This window comes from Balaenoptera ricei, chromosome 9, assembly GCF_028023285.1.
Source record: "Balaenoptera ricei isolate mBalRic1 chromosome 9, mBalRic1.hap2, whole genome shotgun sequence".
Lineage (NCBI taxonomy): Eukaryota > Metazoa > Chordata > Mammalia > Artiodactyla > Balaenopteridae > Balaenoptera > Balaenoptera ricei.
This window is the reverse complement of record NC_082647.1, coordinates 14410986-14436261: the sequence shown is the minus strand read 5'-3', so window position 1 is coordinate 14436261 and position 25276 is coordinate 14410986. Positions and strand designations below refer to the sequence as shown.

At 45.4% G+C, this 25276-nt stretch overlaps 1 protein-coding gene and 1 long non-coding RNA gene across 3 annotated transcripts in view; one reads left to right on the top strand and one right to left on the bottom strand.

Annotated features, from left to right (window-relative positions):
* The first annotated feature begins 16077 nt into the window (after positions 1-16077).
* Positions 16078-25276, top strand: part of TBXAS1 (thromboxane A synthase 1) — a 150040-nt gene continuing 140841 nt past the window's right edge. For both annotated transcript variants that reach the window (XM_059933233.1, XM_059933232.1), the window contains exon 1: positions 16078-16285. In XM_059933233.1, the coding sequence (XP_059789216.1) occupies positions 16197-16285 (89 nt within the window). In that variant the 5' untranslated portion in view covers positions 16078-16196. The remainder of the gene's footprint in view (positions 16286-25276) is intronic.
* The window catches only part of LOC132371749 (uncharacterized), a 129242-nt gene continuing 127573 nt past the window's right edge, over positions 23608-25276 (bottom strand). Inside the window, exon 3 of the long non-coding RNA XR_009504942.1 lies at positions 23608-23678. This is a non-coding gene — a long non-coding RNA (uncharacterized LOC132371749). The remainder of the gene's footprint in view (positions 23679-25276) is intronic.

Below are 25276 nucleotides of genomic sequence, written 5' to 3'. Positions count from 1 at the left end.
ATGATTCTATCTATACACACACACACATCAGTCTGAAAAGCAAAATCAAAAGACTGAGCTCACTCAGATTTAACTCTAATGCAAGTAAGTAGAATTTGAAAAAACAAGCTTTTCGACTGGATTCAGCCTAAAGAATATTGAGATTTCTTAATATCTCCTTTTACAGGTGAAACATTATTTCTTGCCTATGAGGGGCACAAATCTATATATACTCTGCACATACGTCACTCTTTGTCACCTTGGATAATGAGTCCCATCTGTGGTGGACGGATGTTTCCAAAGAGTCTAAGATTCACGAGCAAAAGGTATTTTGCAGGTGACAGTGGTGCCTGTTCTGAGTATATGTGTCAAAAGAGAGCTGTGCCCCACAGCTTGTCTGGCAGCCAAATGAGCCCCATCAGAGGAGGACAGAATGGCATGGGCAGGCTCTTTTCGCCAGTCTTTGAAAAGACCAGCATCTTAGGAGATTGAATCTCTCTGTTCTTGATGATTCTGGACTAGACATGATTCCCTGGCATGATTGAGGCTCTTGGAACTATGGAACTCACTTCCAGAAGAAAAATCTAGGCGTGGTCTATAGACTCGAGAACTAATTGTTAAAAGAAAAAAATAAGGGAAAGAAGAAAAAAGGAAAAGGACTTTTTCACTCTGACAAGAACCACAGGAATAGTTAGTCCTGAAGATGGAAACAGCAAATGACCTCTGGTGAGGGACATTTTCTGAGCATTTCAAGCAGGATTGACTGCTTTATAATACTTCAGATGGCATGGAAAGTTCTCTATCATGAATGAGAAATATCCCCTTTAAAATGAGCAAAGCCTTAAATTAGTCCACACAACAGTGTCTGACCAGGTGGAACATTTCAATCCTGCACTTCCTGGCCTGTACCCTTTAGAGCAATTGCATTTCGTAAATTACAGGAACGTGCCAAGAACAGGTGGTTGAGACATGGGAATGGTCATAAGTCTGGGGCTCAGTGGCTTCCAGCCCCCAAAGTCAAGGTTCTCAAGTGCTGGCCTTGACACAACTGGAATTCCTGCCATAGGATTGTCTTCTACAGGTGGAAATTCAGTGTCTTATGTGTATTTCTAATCACCATCCTTGAAAAGCCGCAGCGTATAGGAATGTTAAAAGAGCTCTCTTTTTCCATCACACCATAAAAGGCTAGATGGAAGCTCTTTCTGAAGCAAAGATAATTAGGTTGAAATGCTCTACACTTTGTGGCCCAGGCTGAATTCCTACTGAGCAAATATGCACGAGCACAGGGAGGTGATATGGACCCCACTCTGGCGGGGTGAGCTTCTCGGAAAGACTCAGAGGGAATAAACACCTTCCATGAAGTCATCCTCCCATCAGATGCTTGCAGCCCAAATCAAAATTTGTTCTAGAAGATTTTTTTTTCCATTTCAAAAGTAATACATATTCAAGCTAGATTTTTAAGAACTTCAGACAAAACATAAGGCAGAAAATTTCCTTTGTGTTCTCCATAAGTACATGCAAAAACATGTCTTTTTGCCCTGTGTTGCATTCTGTGGATTAGGTCTCAGTAAAGACAGCACTGTTCTTAGAGACAGGTTTCAAAATGAGTAGGAGGGTCACAAAAGGAGTGGAAGTAGAATATAACATTTCTCCACATTCCCACTCCCTTTCTGGGGGGAAAGGATGGAGATCCTCAATGCTCCTGCGTGAGTAACATGGCACCTGATCAGCTTGCCATGAAAAATGGACATTCTACTTTAGCCAAAGTGCTTTGAATGTCTGCAAAGAACGTGATGGGTCACTTGGTTAATCTTCTGAGGAGGTGCCATTTTGTTGGAGGACAAGGCATGGATTTTTCATACCCAGTCCTTCCAACATGTGGTATTCTGGACACCTTCCAGCATTGGGCCAATGATGTCTTTTTGGGATATGTTTGACCACCCACCTTGGAGGCATCTTATCGTTCCCCTCTTGTGTAAGTCATTCCACACCACCACAGGGCTGGTCGCCAAGAAAAAATGCTTCTGCTGAAGGGGCTGAGGAAAATTTACTGCCCACTGGACTGCTTAGAGCTTCTGGAAAAGTTTTCAAGATGGAGGAATAAGTCGGGGTTCCTTAGGTTTGTCCAAATGTTTAGCTATTTTACATCCTTCTTCTTTCGAATAATAACACCCATTACAGATTTATGAACTATGTCCCCAGACCCTGGATTGGGTCCCCAAATCCCACCATAATTGCTTTTCTCTAATTATGTAATTGAAGCCATCTTATCTGTGTCAGGAACCCTAGAACTCAAGCTCTGTGGATTTTCCAGATCTTCCTTATAACTGTGTTAAATGTTAGCAAATACTAGGTTCAATGATGACAGACATAGAACGTATATCTTTTTCTGCCAAAAGCAGGTGTAAATGGGAGTTATGACATTTGGGACCCAGTCTCGAAGGTAGCTGGGATGCATGAGGCGAGGGCAAAATGGGAGCCTCCAGGTCCTATGCTCTCTCTCTCTCTCTTCTCCAGGAGCAAAGTCTTCGCCCCCGGTCTGTTGGTGTGGTCCAGCTTTCATCTCTCTGTCCAGCCCCCTGTGGATAGTGTTTCTACTGGATTGTTCGTGTGGCTTGAATGCCTCCCTCCCCCCACGCCACCTCCCCTCCCTGTCTGTCCTGGATGAAGCACTGCAACGTCACGATGTGTCATCCCTTCACTACAGACAAATCATCTAAGAGGAAAGCAGCCTCTGAGTCCATCTCTTTCCGTAGCATTGTGAAGAGCAGGCTTCCTTCTGACCCTCAGCTCACTTCTCCATCCACTCAGGCCATGGCCTGGGCAATCGGTCTGTTCTCCGTGAAGGGGAAAGCCTGGAGCACAGGCTTCCAGCTCTCACATTCTCACTCAGGTTTGTTGGGAAGGTTGGATGGTGGGTTCACATCAGATTCAGGAAGCTGGACTCCAGCTGCTCTCAACATGATGTTGGAACCGTGTGATGAAAGGACTGTCGGGCCAGAGGGCGCGTGGCCCGATTTCTAGTCTTGTCTTTGCCAAAGTTCACTGAACCTGACCAAGCTGGAAAGTAACTGCTTGGTCAAGCGGGCACTCCCTGGCCCTGCCTAAACCCCAGGATGGTTGTCACTATCTGATAAAAGAACAGATGTGGGAGTCCTAGTATAGGTGGGGAAATTAGACGCAGGTTCTGAAGCTGTGTAACAAGAGAAAGGTGGCTTTGCCGGAACTGAGCTCCCCAGAATTGGGGGAATTCAAGCAGAGACCAACAGCTTCCAGGGATGCTATGACGGTGGAAGGTTAGACTAGGTGCCTAGAGTTTCCGTTCGGTTTTCCAAAGATTGTGATTTTCCAGACTTTTCCAAAGATGGTGATTCATGCCCAAAAGAGAGCTGACCTGGAGTCCTCACACAGACACTGCCTCCTGTGGTCTTGACTGGGGTCTGACGTCCTGGGTCACCGAGTGGCGAGCTCCCCAGGCACTTTCCTCATCCATCCTCCTCTCCCAGCCCCTGTTCCTGAGCCTCTCACCTCATGGGTGTTCCAGAGTGTTTCCTAATGGACGATGCCATGCTTGGCTCCTCTGACCTCAGCTTGGAGCCCAAGTCCTGTCTCAAATTCAAACTGGCTTGGCCAATTTACAAAACTTGTTGGGAGAAGGAGAGGTGTCTGCATGATACTGACAATTAGTGTGACTTGAATCGCAGTGTTGCCATCCAGGTGTTCTATGTAATGGGCTGTGAATTTTAGGCAGACATTAGGATTGTGGGTTTGAGATGAAAACCTGGCCTTGCTCTTCCACGGCTGTGAAAGTAGCAGAGGGAGCAGGACAGATGGGAGGACAGGACATGCATGAAAAAGAGACAGACAGATGGGAAGATGTTCAGCAAAGAAGCCCGTGGGCAGAGAGGTTCCCATGCAGCTCCCAGGCAATTCTCCTAGCTTCTAGGTAGCCTGACCAAGCAGGCAGAATAATTCGGTCACTTCCACGAAGAGGGTGCCTCTTTTGATGTGCATTCTGCTAATTCGTGGCTCATTCGACAAAGCAAAAGCAGAGACTAACACACCCCAAACTGGTTTTGTTGGTAAACATCATCCAACTGTTTTCTTATTAATTTACCTTGGCAATACCTCTCTATTATGTAATTATGTGGAATTTCAGACCCATATTTACTTCTATCCCACACACACCTTCTGTTCCTTCATCTTCCCACTACCATATTGAGAGAAAGGACACAGATCTTCTCTTAGCTCCCGCAGAGCCTCAAATAGTCCTACTGGGAGAGAAGACAGAGGCCGTCCAAAGAGTGGGGTGAAACCAGGGCTGTGGCAGGAGGAGGTCACGTAGGAGCAGGGAGGACGGGGAGGGGTAGCACCTGCTAAGCAGGTGAGCAGGCCTGCCGTGAGCAGGCATGACCCACCCACAGGAAATGCAGAATAGATATTTCTGGAATAAGAGCTAGAAAAAGCAAAGTGACAAGTGTTTATTGTGAAAGAACCTAGTTTGAAATAGTTCACGTTGATCCTTAGGGAGGATTGGGCAATTCTGGCCAGTTTAGTACACCTGTCAGGGAAAGAGGGAAAGCTGAGGCCTTTCCTGAGGGAAAAAGGAGGGCATTAGAGACAAAATGGGGGAAATTCATAAACGAAAACCAAAGAATTGCTAATACGCTGCCGCTCAAATACAGCAGCACTTCAGACCTGCGGTGTCCCCAGAGGTGCTGTCTGACTCTACTGTGTAGGTGGAGGGAAAACCCTCTGGGAGAGTTCTTTCAGCTGGATCGGATTCCAGTGGTTTGGGTAGGGCTCTGACTTTAGCATTAAAGAAAATCTCCCGCGGTGCTTTTAACGCAGAGCTAGGGGCCAAAAGCTCTGTTCTCAAAGAGCTGGTCCCAGACCAGCAGCTGCAGAGTCACCTGGGAATTTGATAGAAATGCAAATTCTCAGACCCCAGCCCAGCCCTACAGAATCAGAAACTGATGGGGGGAGGGGAGGCCCAGTCGTCTGTGTTTTAAAAGCCCTCCCACGTGTGTCTGACGTCCACTCAAGTATGAGAACCGCTGCACTAGAGACATAGGAAACTCGGGATGCTCCTTCCCTTAAAAACGGCTCTCCCTCCATCTTCCCCATTTCTCTCAGAAACACCACCCATGTCTCCTTCATCCAGGCTGGGAACCTTGGAGTGTGCCTCGCAGGGCGGCTGTGGAGTGGGGCGGGCGCGGAATAACTGAGTCCGGGGATGCTGGTCACCCGGGAGCTTGCTAGACAAGACAATTGTCCAGCAGGCGGAAGTAAAGTGTCCCGGGGAAGCCATGCCTTTTTCTAATTTGCACCAAGTCAAGCTTTAATCAAAGGTGGGGCTCTTGCCCAGGCTCTCTTCTCTCGCTCTCCTTCCCAATCCGTCGTCAAATCCTCCAGGTGTTCTACCTATGGAGTATCTCCTGAACCCACCCAGGTGTCCACCACCCCTGTTCTCCACTTGTCTCCTGCCTCAGCCCTACTCACCAGGTCACCGCAGCAATCTCCCAGTGGTCTCCCTTGCTTCAGGATCCCCCTAGGCGCCCCCGTCCATCCTTCTCAACACCATCTGGTACATGTCCCTCCCTCCCTCCCCATTCCACCACCCTTTCACTCACACACACACACACACACACACGTGTGCACGCACGCCTGCACATGCACGCACACATGTGCACGCCACAAGAATCTCTGCCAGTTACTCTGTTGCGTGCAGGGTAAAGTTCACACTCATCCCGGTACCCAGAGGCCTCCTCCCGCTGGCCCCTCCCTACTGCTCCAACCTTATCTCCTAGTCTTCTTCGTGAACCCTCTGCTCCAGCCAAACTGGTCTACTGGTAAAACCCTGATAAGATAAGCAAGTCAAATTAGAGCCAGTGAACCCGGAACAGGTACAGGCAGCCACAAGGGTGTCCGGCTGGCTGCAGAAACTTCAAATGCTTAGGAGTCCAAATGGATACTCTTGGGTCTTTGATAAATAGTCCCATACTTAGATCAAGTGGAGAATGGTACGAAGGACTCAAGGACTCAACGGTGCTTTCTCTGTTTCTCTTCCTTTCCTTTTTTATATCTTTATTATAAAGTCTAGCTTTAGAAATGATTTTGTGGGTTTTTTCCAATAAACTGATATATTTTATAGAAAATTAACCAAGTGCTTGGATTATGGGAACAAATCTCAGTTGATTTTCAGGTGTTCTTGCAGAAAGAGCATGACCACGTACCTTCATGACCCAAAGAACACTACTGCCATCTGGTGGTTGCTACCTGAAACACAGGCAGAAGTGCATTTATTCATTCAGCAAACATTCCGTGAATACCTGTTGAGTGACAGACAGGCTTTCTCCTGGCCGCTGAAAATACATTGTTGAATCAGAAAAGGCCTCTGTTCTCAAAACATTTACATCTAGAGGGTAGACATGCAATTAGTCAGGCAACCTCAGTGGAGAAAGCTTGGGGTGCTATAGCAGGACACGGAACTCATCATCATGGGTGGTCCTGGAGGACTTCCTTGAGGAGGTGACATCTAGCCTGGGTCCTGAAAATGCACAGGAAGGAGTCTGGCCTGTTATACGAGGGTGAGGATATAAGATGACACAGGGCTTGTCATGGGCTTGTCATAACTCAGGCGGGCGCAGGTACAAGGCGAGCTGGGACTTCAGTACACAGACCAGTGCAGACAGGGAGGGAGCTGGGACCAGCAGAAGTAGAGGCTTGACAAAATGTTCAAGGTACAAGGTTGCCTTCTTCAGACAGAGCAAATGTTTTTGATTCACATTGTCCATTGGCGTGTGGAGACTTGAGGCTTGATTCAAGCAGCCCTACAGTCTAAGAGGGTCTAGTTGGGTGGACTAGTCTTGTCTAGTTGGGTCTAGATGAGCATCACACGTGAGTGGATGGCACCAATTGTCTCATGGAACTGCAGGCAGGCTCTGGCAGTGAATTTAGAGCAGAACCCCAGCTAGCAGCTGGGGCTCGGGAGGTAGGCTCAGCCTCCTGGAAAGAGTTGGGAAAACTTGGTCAGATGTCAGCACTCCATCACTGTGGAGGCTAGACCCACTTTCTCCCTGATCCCTGAACTGAGTGCAGTCTGCTGTCAAGACCCTGCGGATGCTGGATTCTTCTTTCTGGGCATGTCATCTGTCTCCACCATGCCTGCCCCACCCCCTGTGGCTAAGAGGTGAAAAATGGCTGTTCCAGACACTAGCTCGCCTTAAGGCAGCTCCAAGCCTTGCCTTAAGGCAGTCAAGCCATCTGCTGACTCTCCACTTCACGAGCAGAAGGACGCCTGATTGTCCACATGTAGCGACACTCTGCCACGAGGAGTGCCTGGAGACATTCGATGACAATTTAGAAAGTGCGAATATCTGACAAGCTGAGATCATGGCTGACATATATTGACAGGCTGAGATGTGAAGGAAATGGGATGGGCCATGTCTGATTAGCAATATCAAGATAAGCCTGTAGTCGACAAGTCCGGATCCTGCCTTCCAATGACGCCCACAGCCAAGGTCTGGATGGTGGCACTGCCTCAACGTCCCCACTGTGTGACTGGGGACCTGGGCGATGTTGACATGTGGAGGTTAGACTATTATCTGATGAGCTCCATACTCATTTTAATAATGAAACCAGTTGAGATATACAGTTGGCGTAAATAGCATCACGTCACTCTCCTGCTTAAAGCCCTTCCTTCAATGGCTCCCCCTTCCTTTGGGAAGGAAGTAGTACATTTTGCACATAGCCCACCAGGTCTTAGGTGTTCTGACCCCCACCTCTCCTCCTCCACCACCCAGTCTCACATTTCCCTTGCCCAGTGCCTCCCAAGCACGCTGGTCTCCTCTGCATTTGTCAGGCACCCCCAGCACAGTGCCAGGCACCGAGCACAAACTCAGCAAATAAATGTTGATGAATGAACGAGAGGCAGGGAGGCTGATAAGAGACAGTTGCAATCTAGTGAGAGATCATAGTGCTGCGATTTGGGTGGATCTCTCTCTAGATACAAGCTCTCTGAGATCAGAAACCTAGCTTGTTTGCTGCCCCTCTGCCTAGAACAGTAGCTAACACCGAGTAGATGCCGGTATATTTACTGAGCGAGTGAAATGAAGTGGAATGAATGAAAGAATGAATGGATAAAGAGAGTAGTGGTGAGAAATGGGAGAGACTCAGTAGGCAGGACCAATAGGGTTTGGTGATTAATGAATGTGAAGGTGGTGGGGGGGCGCTGGGAGAGAAGGAAGAGGCAAGGATGAGCCCAAATTCCTGACTTGGGAGCTGAGGGGAAGGAGGCATGATTCACTAAGATGAGGAACACGGGACAAGGACGAGGTTAATGGAGGAAGGAGGCTGTGCTGGTGAGTCCAGTTTTAGACATTGCGAGTCTGTAGCATCTGTAGGACATCTGTGAGAAGAGGTCCAGTGGGCGGCTGGATATATTAGTCTGAAACTCAGGAATGAGAACGGGGCTGGAGAGAATAGATTGGAGAAGGATCAGCCTATGGGTGTTAATTAAAGCCAAGTCAGTGTATAAGATTGCAATGTGACAGGCAGTGTGGCTGTATAATGATATAGAAAATGTGGTCCCTGCTCTCATAACCAATATAAAATCAAAATTTGATGTAGACCTTTAAACTGTTTACAAACCCATCCATGTCTCCATAGCAACCTTGAAGAGAAGAGATAGTTCTGTCCTTATCTCGGGAGGGAGACACACACAGATGGCGGCCGTGCCCTAATGCAGGAGATGTTCTGGTTCCACGTGGGTCACACAAAGAACGGCACCTGGAAATTCTACGCTAGCTGGTCCAAACCTGTGTCTTCCCCCACGTCTCAGCCATAGGGCCACAGAGATGGACAGAGAAGTTTGAATCAGTCCTTTTCAAATTTCCTTTTCTCTAGTTCTGTCTCTCTACACCCACCACTCCACCAAAGCCATTCTGGGAGGGGTGGTCATGATCAAATTGCTGAATCCGAAGGTGCTTCGGTAAGCACCTCACCTGGTTTTTCTGTAACATTCATGCCTGTGGCCATTTCCTACTTCTTTCAACAGTCCCCCCGTGGCTTTGGTAGAAACAATCGCAGACCATGTGTACAAGTGCTTCCCATGTGTCAGGGCTCCACTAAGCATGCTCCACAGGTACCTCGTTTTCCTCACAACAGCCCTGGGAAGTAGGTACAGTTATCCCCACTTTACAAATGAGAAACAGGCTCCAAGAGGTCAAGTAGCCTCCCAAGAGCATCCAAGCTAGAGAGCTGAAGTGGTTGGATTTGAATCCAGGACTTTTGAAAACAAAAGCCTGTATCTTTAAGCACTAAAATAGGGTCACTCTGCTGGTTCTGCTGCCCTCTCCCAGATCATCCTTCCTCCACCTCTTTTCAGGCCCCTCTTTGCCCCTCCCCTGCAAGGCTGCTCTTGTTCGCGTTCTTTCTGTGACCCACTACGAAAATAAAACTCCTTCTCTAATTCAGGTTTCTCTCCTGACCTCTCCAGGGTCTGGAGTCCTCTGGAGCACCCTTAGCTGGGTGGCCACCAGGGCCCTCGGGCTCAGCTTGCTCACCGCTGAAGTCACAATAACTTCCCTCCACTCATTCCTTCCCCCAAGTCCTTATTGTGTTATATGGCACCACATGGGCTCCATCAAAGGAGCCAGAAATCAGGGAGTTATCTTCAGCAATCCTTTACCACCACACTCAATGACCAAATATTGTTGATTCTGCGCTCCCAGGAATCTCAAAACTCAGTCCTCTCTTCCCCATTTCCACATCGACTATTTCACTCATACCAGCCTCTCTTATCGAGATGACCAGTGCCTCTTCACTGGTCTCCCATCTCAGCTGTAACCCATCCAATCTGCCTTCTAAGGAGTATTCCTAAAAATCCAATCATGTTTTGCACTCAATTTTTGGTCCTACCCTGGCTTCCTAGGATAAAGTGTAAACTTCTCGGTGTGGCCCACACTGCCTTGCCTGACCCGGCCTCTGAGTGTCTGTCCCCTCCCCTCACCCCCAGCATCCGATGCCCTCAGGCAAGCCCTAGACGTGCGCCCTCTCCCAAGCGCATCTGTCCTCCTCACATCTGCGTGGTCGTCGGTCCAGTCTAAGCTCAGCTGTCACCTGTTCAAAGCCTTTACCAGTCTCCTTCCTCCTATTTTTGCCCCCTCTGTGCCCTGTCTGTATTTATGTCACAGTTCCTGTAACCCTGACAGCATGTAGGTGTTTACCTGTCTGCTCCCCTATCCTGGAAGCTGAGTTCCTTGGAGGCAACACCTGGAACGTGGGGCCTTATACGTTGGGATTCCACTCCTGGTGCCGAGTGCCTACTGACGGTCCAATGCGTGTGTGCTGGTTGATGGAATGAAGAGTGGAGGGGCCTCTGAATCAGACCCCTGTTCTCAGAAACTGGACAGGGAGCCCCTAAGATACTGGACGACGTTGAGGAGACGGGGCTGCACTGGGGCTAGCTGAGGTTTCCCACCTTCCAAAGGGGCCCCAGTACCTTCTCCATGGAGACGAAGCAGCCGGCAGGCCTGCGCCATCACTTTGTCTTCCTTAACTGCAGCAGCTCTGCACCCCAGGAGCAGAGACAAGCTATATCACAACTGTGGGCTGCTGAACTATGAATATTTAAACCAAGATGTGGCTTTAGATTTAGTGGATAAAACATTGGGTTTAAAGCCAGAAGATGAGGCTTTGAGTTCGTCGGCCTCTAGGATTTATGAAATGTATGATTTCCGACAGTCTTGTAACATCTCTGAACTCTTTTTTCCCACTTGGAACCCAGGACTGAAAAGTCCTGCTCACTTACTGCCCAGGGTTGCTATGAGGCTGAAACGAGGTTATAGGTCAACGTTCCTTGACCGTCTACGGTGCTGAGGAAACCCTGTTGTCCTTTCCCTCGGGAAATGAGGCCTCAAACCTCGTCAGAGACATGGGGCTTTGTGCAGGCCAGGTGGGAAGCTTCCGCAGAGGAAGAAAGCGTCCGCACAGGCAGTTTTTAAACACAAGGAACATGGAGGAAATACCACAGAATTTATGGAGTGAAAGCTTTAAAAAGAAACACAAGACTTAAGTCAAAACAGTTGACTCAGCTCTGGGGGAGGCATCTGCCTGGAAGTAGGAGAAAAAAGAGCTAGACTTGGAGTGGGTTGACACAGAAGGGTAAGCTCTGTGGAGTGTCCCATGGAGCGGGGAAAACCTCAGTACACAGCTCGGGGGAGGGAAGCTGACTGTCTCTGCAGAGGGTAGCACCTACTTGCATTTTTGAAATTCCACTTCTGAGAATGTTGCTTGGGCTATACTCAAGCAAGGCCACAGTGATATGCATAAGGATGTTCGCTGAAGCCTCATTTGTAGTTGGGAAAACTTGCCAACAGCTTGAATGCCAATCAACAGAGTATGGGCTACATGAATTACAACACATCCAACCAGGGGAATCCGGAGAAGCAAATGATGTATATCTCTGGGTATGAACGTGGAAAGATATTCGCCATATGGAGAATGAAAAGGCCAGTTGTAGATGGCATGGATATGATGATCTTGTTTTCATAAAAACTAAAAATACACCTGTGCTTGCATATGCATAGAAAAAGATAGGGGAGGGCATAGGCTAATTGCATGCTAAGACTTTATCTCTGGGAGTTGGGATTATAGGTTATTTTCTATACAGTTCTGTAGAGTTGGTTTTTTAAATAGATACATATTGAAAAGAAAATATCCCAAGAGGGCTTCCCTGGCGGAGCAGTGGTTGAGAATACGCCTGCCAATGCAGGGGACACGGGTTCAAGCCCTGGTCCGGGAAGATCCCACATGCCGCGGAGCAACTAAGCCCATGTGCCACAACTACTGAGCCTGTGCTCTAGAGCCCACGAGCCACAACTACTGAGCCCACGTGCCGCAGCTACTGAAGCCCACGTGTCTAGAGCCTGTGCTCCACAACAAGAGAAGCTCACTGCAACTAGAGAAAGCCCGTGCACAGCAACAAAGACCCAACGCAGCCAAAAATTTAAATAAATAAATAAATAAATTTATATTAAAAAAAAAAATCCAGAGAATAAAGGCCTAATATTTAATTAGGGTAAATATCATGGCAACAGCCTGCTCTCATCCTGGAAATATCCCAACCGGCATGTCCCCTGCATTGTGTCATAGATACCAAAATTGTAATACATCCTTAATCATGTTACTCCCCTGATAAAAAGCCTAAAACCTCTCATGTTTGACCCTTCCACTCCATCCCGGTTCACTTACTGTCCACAATTCACTGAGTATTATCTCTGCTCTGATGCGAGTGTAGAATGGGGGTGATTATCTCTCCACAGCATTTACAGCTTCCACAAATCACAAATCACACAAAAAGGGCTCCAACAATATTAGTTGAAGGAGTGAATGTGCAAAATCGATGTCACTAGGGGAGGTGGTCACCCCTCAGGACCTCTCTGAGCTGGTGGCCAGCATCAACGCCATCTCCGTGAAGCAGGCAGGGCCTGTGCTAGGCCCACAGGTCCACAGCGGGACGGGAGGAGTACATTCTAGATGCAGATCCTGAAAAGGAAGATGAGGGCCCTGGGCTCTATCACCAGGCAGCTGTGGGACTTTGTACCATCACTTTCCCTTTCTGGGTTTTCATTTCCTCCTCTGTAAATAAGAGGTCACCATAGGCTTGGTCAACACTCTTTCCAAGCACTTTCCTAAGAGCACAACATCCGGGCTGTTCATAAATGTCCCTTAAGAGGGATCCTGTGGTCGAATGCACTTGGGGAATGCTGTTCTCTGCACCCCCCTCTCGGAGAGTTCCCATGCACATCGGCAGGTTCAAGTTTCTGAGAGGTCTTGAGCAAATAAACTTATGTATCGATGCTCACACCAGCATTTCTTTCATTTCACCTTGGAACCTTAATTTCTTTTCCTGAGCATCCTTCTGATACAGACATTGGTCTAAGTAATATCTGAGGTTCTTCCAACTCTCTGAATCCGTGGCCATGATGAACCACGCCAGCTCTCGATCCTCCCACATCCCACACAGTGGTTCCTGTGGCTGAAAGCACCATATTTCTGATGGCCCTTGTGGAAGCACAACTTGGTTTTGTGAGGATACACAGATCTGTTAACATCTCAGTATGGTACTGATCACATGGGACAAAAGAGACATGGAATACGGAGAGAGGACAGGAAGTCCTAAAGGGCTGGGCTGGAGCATGGGGCACTGGTCCAGATGTGATGCAGCTGTTGGGGGACATCTAAGTAGAGGTGCAAAATAGGGAGTCAGGGCAAATGGCTAGAGAAAGGGGAAGGTGCTTGGAAGGTACTTGGTACTTGTGTGGTTCACTCTCTTATTTGTGGCTCATCTATGCCTCTGGATTTAACTACCATTTGCGTATTGGTGCCTTCCACGTTTGAATATAATCTTTTGATTAAGAGTATGGGCTTTAGAGTCATACATCCCATGCCTCAGTTTCTACTTCTCTAAAACAGGGTTAATAATAAGCGTTACTTCATAGAGTGGTTTATGAGGATTAAATGAGCTAACATATCTAGATGTTCTTAGAATAGTAACTGGCACATAGTAAGTACTTCATAAATGGTATTGTCATTATTCATTATTATTACTTACATTTCCAGCTGAGATTCCTCTATGACTTGACAGCTCCACTCTGATGTATCCCAGGCATCTCAAACTTAACAGAACCAGAACTCAACTTTTATGCACATAGCATTTTTTTCTATTTTTTTATTTGTGATTATAATTTGAGTGGTTTATGCTGCCATTGGCCTTTGGTATCATAGCCCTTGAAGTAGATGCATCGTAATTAATATCACTGTGTCCCTACTGTTGAACATTTTTCACTCTTCCCAATTTTTTTTTCTTCTTTTGATTTTTTTCTTTTTTTTTAATTGAAGTGTAGTTGATTTACAATGTTGTACCAATTTCTGCTGTACAACAAAGTGACTCAGCTATACACATACACACATTCTTTTTTTGTATTCTTTTCCATTATGATTTATCACAGGATATTGAATAGAGTTCCCTGTGCTATATATTAGGACCTTGTTGTTTATCTGTTCTAAATGTAATAGTTTGCATCTACCAACTTCAAACTCCCAGTCTATCCCTCTCCCTCCCCCCTCCCCCCTGGCAACCACAAGTCTGTTCTCTATGTCTGTGAGTCTGTTTCTGCAAAACCCAGCTTTTGATCTTCCCAACAATACCCCATCTTTTCCCAGCCTTCCTCGTCTCAGTGAATGGTGCTCCCTCAAGTCAGGAACCTGGGGGGTCAGACGTGCCGCCTCCTTCCCCTCCCTTCTGCAGCCAATCCACCAGGAAATTCTGCAGAGTCAATCCCCAGAATAGACTTCAAATTCCTCTACTTCTTTCCGCCTCCCATCCCTATTCTAGTGTGAGCAACCTCATCTCGAGATGAAAGAAATAGTCTTCCAAGTGCCCCCCTACTTTTCCTTCCATGAATTCTTCATGTGGAGCCAGAACAACTCTAACAAACAGAAATACGACCACACTGAACTTCCCTGGGGGCGCAGTGGTTAAGAATCCGTCTGCCAGTGCAGGGGACATGGGATCAAGCCCTGGTCCGGGAAGATCCCACATGCCGCGGAGCAACTAAGCCCATACGCCACAACTACTGAGCCTGAGCTCTAGAGCTCGCGAGCCTTAACTACTGAGCCCAAGTGCCACAACTACTGAGCCCAAGTGCCACAACTACTGAAGCCTGTGCGCCTAGAGCCCGTGCTCCACAACAAGAGAAGCCACTGCAATGAGAAGCCCATGCACTGCAACGAAGAGTAGCCCCCGCTCGCCGCGGCTAGAGAAAGCCCGCGTGCAGCAACGAAGACCCAACACAGCCACAAATAAATAAATAAATAAATTTATTAAAAAAAAAAGAAGAAATACGACCACACTAAACTGCTAAGTTGCACATCAAATGAAGCCCAGGCTTCTCACCGTGGCTCTGAGCCGTCTGGTCTCTGTCGATGTCTCCACCTCCCCCAGCTGCTCCCCCAGCAGGCCCCCTGGCCTCTCTCAAGTTCCCACAACACAGGGACTTCTTCCCCACCTTAGAGCCTTTATCTTGTCACCCTTTTTGGCCCGAAGGCTTTGCCCACGGCTCTTTACCAGATGGTCTCCTCCTCACCTGAGACTCTCAGCTTCAAGCTTTCCTCCTCAGACAGATTTCCTCCCACACTCTCTTAATGGGTTACCCCAGTTATCCCCAGTCACAGCCCCATGTTCACAACCTTCACAGCACCGTTCTCAACTTGCAATTACTTATTTCTTTGTCTACCTGTTTACTGTCTGTCTCTCCCCAGAAAAAATTCCCCAGAGTCCAGTACTTCTATTTTCCAAACACTGTAAACTCAGCACAGAGCCTGGCCCCCATACGTGGTGAATAAACAAATGAGTGTCATGGTGAGTGAATGATTTCCTCTCTGAAACACCCTTCCAGTTACTAAAGGTATCATACACTGACTAATAAGCAAAAAATAATTCTGTCTACCTTAGTCAGATAAGCTCAGAGCTAGAACAAAGGACCCATACATGAGCCAATGGATATGCTATTAGACATTTAAGAAATCCTCCAACTCACGATGAGAGGGCTGACCCGAGGCAAGATCTTCAGTCTGTCCCAACAGGCAGTCACCAGGGACCCCACTGAACCGACAGGTGTCAGTGGACCCCAGGAACGAATGAACTTAATGGGATGGATGTCCTCAGTGCAGCCAGCATTCTTCATCAGGCTGATGTCTGGCCTCAAATTTTTCTGGGACATTCAGTCTCCTCACCCATATCATCATTTAATTACAAATTAATTTTTTAAAAGAGGAGTCTTTCTTTAAGGACTACTTGTCACCGTAGAAATCTATGGTTGCAACCATTTTCTTTCCCAGCAAACAGGGAGCCAGTTCTGCTGCTGCTTCCCCGGGGAAGTTAATGTAAATGTTTATTGACTGTACAGTCATCAAGAAAATAAAGTTGCTGATTCATTGCCTTACACTGAAACCCTTTGTTTTTCCCTCCTCTTCCTTCCTCTTTATAAGGAGACACTTCTGAGAAAGAGCACATTTCAGGGACACACTTGATGTGATGTTTTCTTGGTTGCCTATGTCTTTCATCTGCAGATCGTGGTTCCTGTAACTGCAGGGGAACCAGCCCCACTCTTTCCTCTGGAGGACCATCCCTCTAGGGTCTCTGAGGAACAATGGAAGTCCTGGGGTTCCTCAGACTGGAAGCCAGTGGCCCCATGGTGATGGTGGCCCTGTCAGTGGTCCTCTTGGTTCTCCTGAAGTGGTAAGTGCAGCCAGCATGTTCCGATGACCGTGACATTGTCAGGAATAGCAGCCGTGGAGCGGTGCTGGAGCCGGGGTGGGGTATGTGGGAGTGTATTTTTCTTCCCCTCTAATCTAGAGGGAGTTGAGTATTAACACAGCTTCAGAATTGAAAGCAAACAGCTAGGTTAATCTTTTGCTCAAATGCAGGAGACGGAGGTGTCAGGAAAGACCGGTGATTCAGTGGCTGAGAACGCTACACATAATTAAGTTTGAAAGAAAATGGAAAAAGCAACAAATTGGAAAGGTTTGGGGAGAAGTATCTCCTTGCACCCCCATCCTATCTTCTCACCTCATTTTTCTAAGATCCTCTCCCCAGGTTGGATTTACAGCAGATTCAGCCTCTTGGGTTTGATGACATTAAAAACAAAAAAAGATATAGGAGCTGTCTGGCAACGTGGGCCACTTCGTAGAATGTCATTGACAGGGATTTCTGTAGGTTTAAGGGCAAAGTGGTGGAACTAATTTCCTCATTTTGTAATATTTGATGGAAGGGAATGGATTCCAACGAACGTAGTGTGTGCAGTGCCGCAAAGTCTGAGACCCTGGGAGAATCTCAAATTTAAACTGGGAGTAACCCCCCATGATTTAGTTAATTCAACAGGAGGTTTTCTGAAGTCTGGCTTGATAGAAGGCTGGATGGAAGGCCCCACAATATGTTCTGTTTGTGCATATTCACCCTGCCGGTAAAACTTATTAAAGTTACCCACTCCATCAAAAGCACCTGGATTTAGGCGGCGCTGGTTTTTGAGGGGAAAGTGGAAAAAATAATGGAGAACTTCAGTTTGAACAGAATTTCAATTTATGTTTCCGGTAGTAATAAAGCCTCCTCTAGATTAATAACTGGGAAAACACTTTGAAAAGCATCAAGCATTATGCAAATGTGAGGTATTATTCTTTTGGAATTTGCATAGCTGAAAATGGAATTCACGTTTGATGTTCTAGGATGATGAAATTACCTCTTGCAAATTGGCTCTGAAGCCCAGCTTCAGTCCCAGTGCTGTTTTGCTTTCTAACTGGTTTAATTATCTTTTGAACTTTCCTCAGTGTGGCTTATCTTGCCTTGAAACCAGCCACATGCAAACCCAGGAGCAAGCGGTACCCCCTCTCCCACCCCACTCGGTTCATCCACCTCAGTTTCTGCTCAGAGATGAGACGCACTTAGCACAGTGCCTGACACGTAGCGGGTGCTCAGTAGATGTCAGCCACTATCATTAACTATCATTTATATAACCTAAACGCAGAGGAAAATAAGTCTTCAGTGCTTCAGGTATATTTAAAATTTCTCATTAATATGCTTATTAATATTAATTTCTCATCGACAGCTGTGCTCTGATTGTGATTCTCAAAGTGTGTCCAACCTGAGGCCTCCAGGTGGTCTCGCAGCATCATTGTTTCTATTGCACACTTCGCTGCACTTCTGTTTCTGTCTTTATTGGGTCTTTTTAATTTCCGTAGTCTTGATTTCCAGCTCAGTGCCTGATATACAGTACGACCTCGATAAATGTCTGATGAATAGATGAGTGAATTGCATACATTAATGTTGCTCTGGTCACGGAAAGGGGCATGTGTCCTGACTGATAAGTTGGCTGTAACTGGGTGTTTCTAATCAGCGTAGATCAGAGTCACGGCCAATAACACCATACCATTCAGCAAGGCAGTTGTGCATTTGCAATCTGTTCTGGGGCCATGCTAATAACCTGGGTCAAAGACACAGAGATAAGACAGATGCATGAAGCAGAGACAGTGAATAGGAAGTGAGGGCCGACTTCTATTTGTTCTTGCAAAAATATTTATTGATTTCTTCATGTGTGCCAGGCATGGCGTGAGGCCCTGGTACAAGGTCAGAAAACAGGAGGTCTGGATCAGATGCCCAAGGCTGGGGAGACGTGGAGGTTCTGGGTGAGCTCAGTGTCTGTTGAGGATAACGCCGAAGAGAAGGAGGAAGCAGGAGGGAGCAGCCATGGCCGTGGCCATGGCTCTGGTGCTCCTGGGTCTATCCCTTGATCAGTTCAAGGTCACCATCCTTGGGCTCTCAACCCTCGTCTTCCAGGCAAGACTCCAGGTAGCCCCTGAGCAACAGACATCAGCTTGAATGCGGCAGGGCCTCCCTCCAGCTTCATTTTCTCGACAGGGTGCATGTGGGAGACAGAGGGGCGCTCCGGGAGAGCTGGGGGTGGAGAGACCCTCACAGCCATGTGGTCCCCGAGGAGATCTCGTGGAGGGTGCTGTCCTGAACGTTTAAACTCCTTAGTCTTTCCTTTAAGAGTTCCCCCTGCCATTGGACCAGGCAAGCGTGCAATGAGAGCCTTGACTCTTGGAAGATAACATGAGGAGGACCACTTCTTGCCTGCTCAACCAGCCTAGGAGTTCTTTCAAGGCAGGACTGAGGTCCTGTATCTCATTGCAGTTCTGGAAACTTCTGTCCATGACTCAGATGTTCTTCTAGCATCTGGTTTAATGCGGGTAAAGTGAAGAAGTACACATTCATCAGCCCAGCACCCGGGACGTAGGGTTTGGTCCCTGACTCTTTCAGCAGCTTCATCCACCAGGCTCTGACCCCAGCCTGTGGGCCTGGCAGTTCTGTGAACAGTCACGTTGCTGCAGGTGTCTGTGCCTCTGCCCTCGCTGGTCTCCATGCTTGGAATCCCCTTCCTCCTCTCTTTCCTTCAAGGAGCTCAGGGGCACCTCCTCAGGGAAGCTTCTCCTGTTTGCCCAAGACACTGAGAAGTCCCACTCACTGTTGATTTCCTCATCACTCTCATCTCCACCACCCCCCCCTTGCATGCAGTTGGTGCCTAATAAATGTTGGCTCGAATCTCCCCTGGCATTTTTCTTTCTTTTTTTTTTTTGGCCGCACCATGCAGCTTGCGGGATCTTAGTTCCCCGACCAGGGATTGAACTCGGGCCAATCCTGGGCAGTGAACCACTGGACTGCCAGGGAATTCCCATCCGCTGATATTTTCTTGCTGGTTCTTCTCTTAGGCGTCACAGCTCAATACAAATCTAATTCTTCTGCCCACGTGCATCACCCTTTTCCTGAAAGCCTATTGTGTCTTCAGTTTGGACCAACTTGGTGTCCACATTTCTAATTGTTACAAGTACACTGTTTTTGAATCTCCACTCACCTTGTACAGCAAGACCATGGCATGTACTTAATAAACACTTCTTAATTGTTAAGTGTTGTGTGAATTTAGAAAGAAGACAAAAGAGTCAATTTCATCTAAAAAGAGACTAATATAACATAGGCATAGTATATTTTGATAGTTTTCCCCAAACTGCATTTGACACAATTTTTTGATGACAGTCACTTAAATTGACAGTTATGAGGCTGAGCCGTGTGCACTGGGGTCTGAGGAGATCAGGGCTGTTCCACTGGGGCTGGAGATGAGCTGGAATGTAGAATACATTAGCTAGAAGTGCATGAAGCACATGCGAAGGTGATCTAAACCCGTGATAAAACATTTTTAAAACTCATTTTTTCTGTATAAAATTGTTGGAAATGCTGACTTCCGGAAGAGATTTGATGTACAAGAAATAAGTTGTGTGAGTTGAATAGTGGTAGAGGCAATCTTAAGTATAGTGTATTTAAACTTTCAAGCATACCTACAAACTGGCAGCTTTTGGTAAGATGAGGGTTTCTTTATTAAGAAAGAGTGTAAGGACTCCCTATATAATTATGTACAAATTCATCTGCCCCATCCATACAGACAGAAAGTAGATTAGTGGTTGTCAGGGGCTGGAGGAGGGGAGAAGGGAGAGCCTGCTGATAGGTATGGAGTTTCTTTTCGGGCTGATGAAAATGTTCTGAAAGTAGACGATGTTGATGGTTGCACAACACTGTGAATGTACTAAAACCACTGAATCACATACTTTAATAAAAGGATGAATTTTATGACATGTGAATTATATTGCAATAAAAAAATTCATGTACCCAGAAAAAAAAAAAAAAGAAAGAGAGAAAGAATATAAAGAAATAGCCCCGATATTAATAGTGGTTTTCTTCCAATGGTGGGATTATGGGTGGTATTTTTTCTTCCTTTAGTCTTTCTGTATCTTCCATATTCTTTTTGTAAATGAATATCAATTATTGAGCAAAAAAAGAGACATTTTACTAAAAAAGAGCAGGGAATTGCTCCTCTCTAGTGCTGAAGAGGAAAGCAGTTTTATGCTTTGGGCATGGAGGTCTTGAGACTGTAAGCTAACTATTTCTACATCAGAGTGGAATGTACAAGGGAGTTTGGAGTAATCAGGGAGCTTCTTGGCTGATGAAGCAGTGAGAAAAGTAAACCGTCGTTGTTGCATTAAGTAACTAAACAGTCAAAGCAGTTAAATATATAAATATGGTGGAAATTGAGAAGAGTTGTCTTGGGAAGGTGGAAGGGCTTTCAACGCCAAGCTGCATTTAAATCTCAGGAGCCCAAGACCCAGAGGTATAAATCAAATGGACATTAAAATAGGAATCAGGGTAAGTTAGTGTTCTGATCTAGTCTCATTCTAAGACCAGGTTAAATTAAATTGTGAATGGTGATTATTAAGACTTAAGACTACCAGAGCCTCCCATCAAGCCTCTTAGATAGCCTCAACCACCAGAGGACAGACAGCAGAAGCAAGAAAAACTACAATCCTGCAGCCTGTGGACCAAAAACCACAGTTACAGAAAGATAGAGAAGATGAAAAGGCAGAGGGCTATATATCAGATGAAGGAACAAGAAAAAACCCCAGAAAAACAACTAAATGAAGTGGAGATAGGCAACCTTCCAGAAAAAGAATTCAGAATAATGATAGTGAAGATGATCCAGGACCTCGGAATAAGAATGGAGGCAAAGATTGAGAAGATGCAAGAAATGATTAACAAAGACCTAGAAGAATTAAAGAACAAACAAACAGAGATGACCAATACAATAACTAAAATGAAAACTACACTAGAAGGAATCAATAGCAGACTAACTGAGGCAGAAGAACGGATAAGTGACCTGGAAGACAGAATGGTGGAATTCACTGCTGCGGAACAGACTAAAGAAAAAAGAATGAGAAGAAATGAAGAGAGCCTAAGAGACCTCTGGGACAACATTAAATGCAACAACGTTCGCATTATAGGAGTCCCAGAAGGAGAAGAGAGAGAGAAAGGACCAGAGAAAATATTTGAAGAGATTATAGTCGAAAACTTCCCTAACATGGCAAAGGAAATAGCCACCCAAGTCCAGGAAGCGCAGAGAGTCCCATACAGAATAAACCCAAGGAGAAACATGCCGAGACACATAGTAATCAAAGTGGCAAAAATTAAAGACAAAGAAAAATTATTGAAAGCAGCAAGGGAAAAACGACAAATAACATACAAGGGAACTCCCATAAGGTTAACAGCTGATTTCTCAGCAGAAACTCTACAAGCCAGAAGGGAGTGGCATGATATACTTAAAGTGATGAAAGGGAAGAACCTACAACCAAGATTACTCTACCCGGCAAGGATCTCATTTAGATTTGATGGAGAAATCAAAAGCTTTACAGACAAGCAAAAGCTAAGAGAATTCAGCACCACCAAACCAGCTCTACAACAAATGCTAAAGGAACTTCTCTAGGTGGGAAACACAAGAGAAGAAAAGGACCTACAAAGACTTAAGACTACAATGAAAAAGTCCATCCCTGTACTTGGAAGTTTCTTTCTCAGAGAGCTTGCTTTACATGTGGAAAAACTGGATTCTAATTCTAGACCTACATCTAATCACAGACCATATTTAAAAGAAACCACTGCTCTCTGGGATGCAAGATGGTTCAACATATACAAATCAATAAACACGATACACCACATTAACAGAATGAAGGATAAAAAAATCCTATAATTATCTCAATACATGCAGAAAAAGCATTTGACAAAATTCAACTTCCTTTCATGATAAACACTCTCAACAAACTAGGTATAGAAGGAATGTACCTCAACATGAAAAAGGCCATAGTATATGACAAACTCACAGCTAACACCATAATCAACAGTGAGAAGATGAAAGTTTCCTCTCTAAGATCAGTAACAAGCCAAGAATGCTCACTCTTGTCGCTTTTATTCAGCATAATGCCAGAAGTCCTAGCCAGAGCAATTAGACAAGAAAAGGAAATAATAGGCATCCAAATGGGAAAGGAAGAAGTAAAACTACCTCTGTTTGCAGAGCATATGATCTTATATATGCAAAATCCTAAAGACTCACAAAAATCTGTTAGAACTGATTAATGAATTCATTAAAGTTGCAGGATACAAAGTCAACATAAAAAAATCAGTTGTATTCCTACGTACTAACAACAAACTATCTGAAAAAGAAATCAATCCCATTTACAATAGCATCAAAGAGAATAAACTACTTAAGGATAAATTTAACTAAGGAGATAAAAGATCTACGCACTGAAAATTATATGACACTGATGAAAAAAACAGAAAAGGTTGCAAAATACATGGAAAGATATCCCGTGTTTATGCATGGGAAGAATTAATATTGTTAAAATGTTCACACTACCCAAAGTGATCTACAGAGTCAATGCAATCCCTATCAAAATTCCAATGGCATTTTCCACAGAAATAGAAAAAAATCCTAAAATTTGTATGGATCCACAAAAGACTCTGAATAGTCAAAGCAATCTTGAGAAAGAAGAACAAATTTGGAGGCATCACAATTCCTTTTTTTTTTTTTTTTTTTGGGCCGCGTAGCTTGTGGGATATTAGTTCCTGACCAGGGATCAAACCTGTGCCCCCCTGCAGTGGAAGCACAGAGTCCTAACCACTGGACAGCCAGGAAATTCCCCATCACAATTCCTGATTTCAAACTATATTACAAAGCTATAGTAGTCAAAACAGTACGGTTCTGGAATAAAAACAGACACATGGATCAATGGAACAGAATAAAACATCCAGACACAAATGGTCAATTAATTTTTGACAAAGGGTTCAAAATACACAATGGGGAAAGGATAGTCTCTTCAATAAATGATGTTGGGAAAACTAGATAATCATATGCAAAATAATGAAATTGGACCCTTATCTTATACCATAAACAAACAAACAGACTCAAATTGGATTAACAACTTAAATATAAGACCTGAAACTGTAAAACTCCTAGAAGAAAACATAGAGAAAAAGCCCCACAACATTGGTCTTGGCAATGAGGTTTTGGATTCGACACTAAAAGCACAGGCAACAAAAGCACAAATAAGTCAGTGGGACTGCATCAAACTAAAATTTTCTGCACAGCAAAGGAAACACTGAACAAAATGAAAGGCCACCCAGTACCTTCTAGATTTACTCCATGACTGCTTCATCTGTTGATGGTCTTGCTTGGGCTGGTCTGTGCTGAATGCAGCTGCTGCTGCTGCTGGTGGTGAAAAAGAAGTCAGATAAGACCCAATGGGTCCACTAGTGACCGCTCCCTCTCCTGCCTGGGCCCCCTACTCTTCCTCAGTGGCAGTTCCTATGGTGCTGATTGTCCCAGGAGCCTGGAAATACTCTCCAGAAGTGGCTTTTGGGGGCCTTTTAGCTTCGTGCATGATTCTTGCTTCTCGCCTTCCAGCCCCAATCCTTCAGCCTTTCTGGGTCTCCAGCCAGTCACAGGTGGCTTTGGAAAGCAGAAAGGTCTTGGTCTAGGTCTTGAAATGCAGGGAAGGATTAGCAGAGAAGAGGAGGGTGGACATTTTAGGTGGGCAAGTATCACAGGTGAAGGCAACATGGGGGTTTGTAACATTTGGTGGAACAGACCATTCAGAGTGTGACTAATAGATGCATTTTAGAAATACATTTTAAAGGCTGTGGATAATTTCCACTGTCCCAGAGCATGTAGAGAAGGATGAATGCTATTTGCCTTTTTTATTTTTTGTGCTTTTGTCTAGGATATGATGGGTACTTCAGTTTAATAATTCAGTGATGAGCTTGGAGATAAAATTGAGCCCGCTTATGAAAACTAGGTCTGTGTTTCCTTGAGGACCATTTTCACAGAATATTATTTTTTGTTTTCTCTCTTTTAAATAGCTATACACAATAGCCCCAGCCTTCTCACTTTATTGATTTTCCAGAACGAGAGTACGAGTTGTGATTATAAAGTAAGGTGACTGATTATTTTAGCATACACATCAGAACTTATACAGCCAAATGAATTTTATGACCTTCAAAGGCAGTTTCCTGATAGGCTATACCCTTACTGCAGATATGCCATATCAGAAAACACATTCTTAGCACTTTTCTTTGGGAACGGTCCTTAGTGTGTGAATGCGGTTTTTTGACCGCCCTCAAGGCAACAAATCATCGTCTTTGTTGAGAACGGATTGATTTTTTAAAAACAGCCCAAATTTTGGCAGCTAGGTGATTAAACAGGGTAATATTATTTTTAATCCAAAACAAAATATGATTATAAAACAATAAGACTTGTTGTTCTTTATTGAGAAGTTTATGAGGCATTTCTGGAAGCCGGGGGATTCTGTCAGGCCACACTCATTGGGCCTATGAGTTGCTCTTAGTTTAGTTTAGCTTTGTTTTAAAGAAAACAACAGCAATAATCTTAACCCTTATGGTTATACCTCTTCCTATCTTGTAAGGAATTCAGGCTTTTGGAATTGGTAGCATCGACTCTTTGGTCAGAGATGAAAGAAGAATCTCATTCATTCTATAAACAAAGCAGACCATCGGATTTACGTTGGTGCCTTACAGAGCTGCTTGAGTCAATGCTTGGTGCTACTCTCCTGGGAGGACAGTGGTTCTTCCAGAAATAAAGTCACTGAATGGACCCTCCCCTCCACCCCTGAATACCATGATAACAACCTACCAAATAGACTGTCATCTGCCACTGAGGGCAAGGGCCTTATCTTTGGGAACCTGAACAGCATGGCAAGGACTTGTTTCTGTTTGTAAAAATGACGTACGTCTCAACAAGGGGGTGGGACTTTGGGGAGAGCAGGGACAGGGGGCAGGTCTCACGCTGCT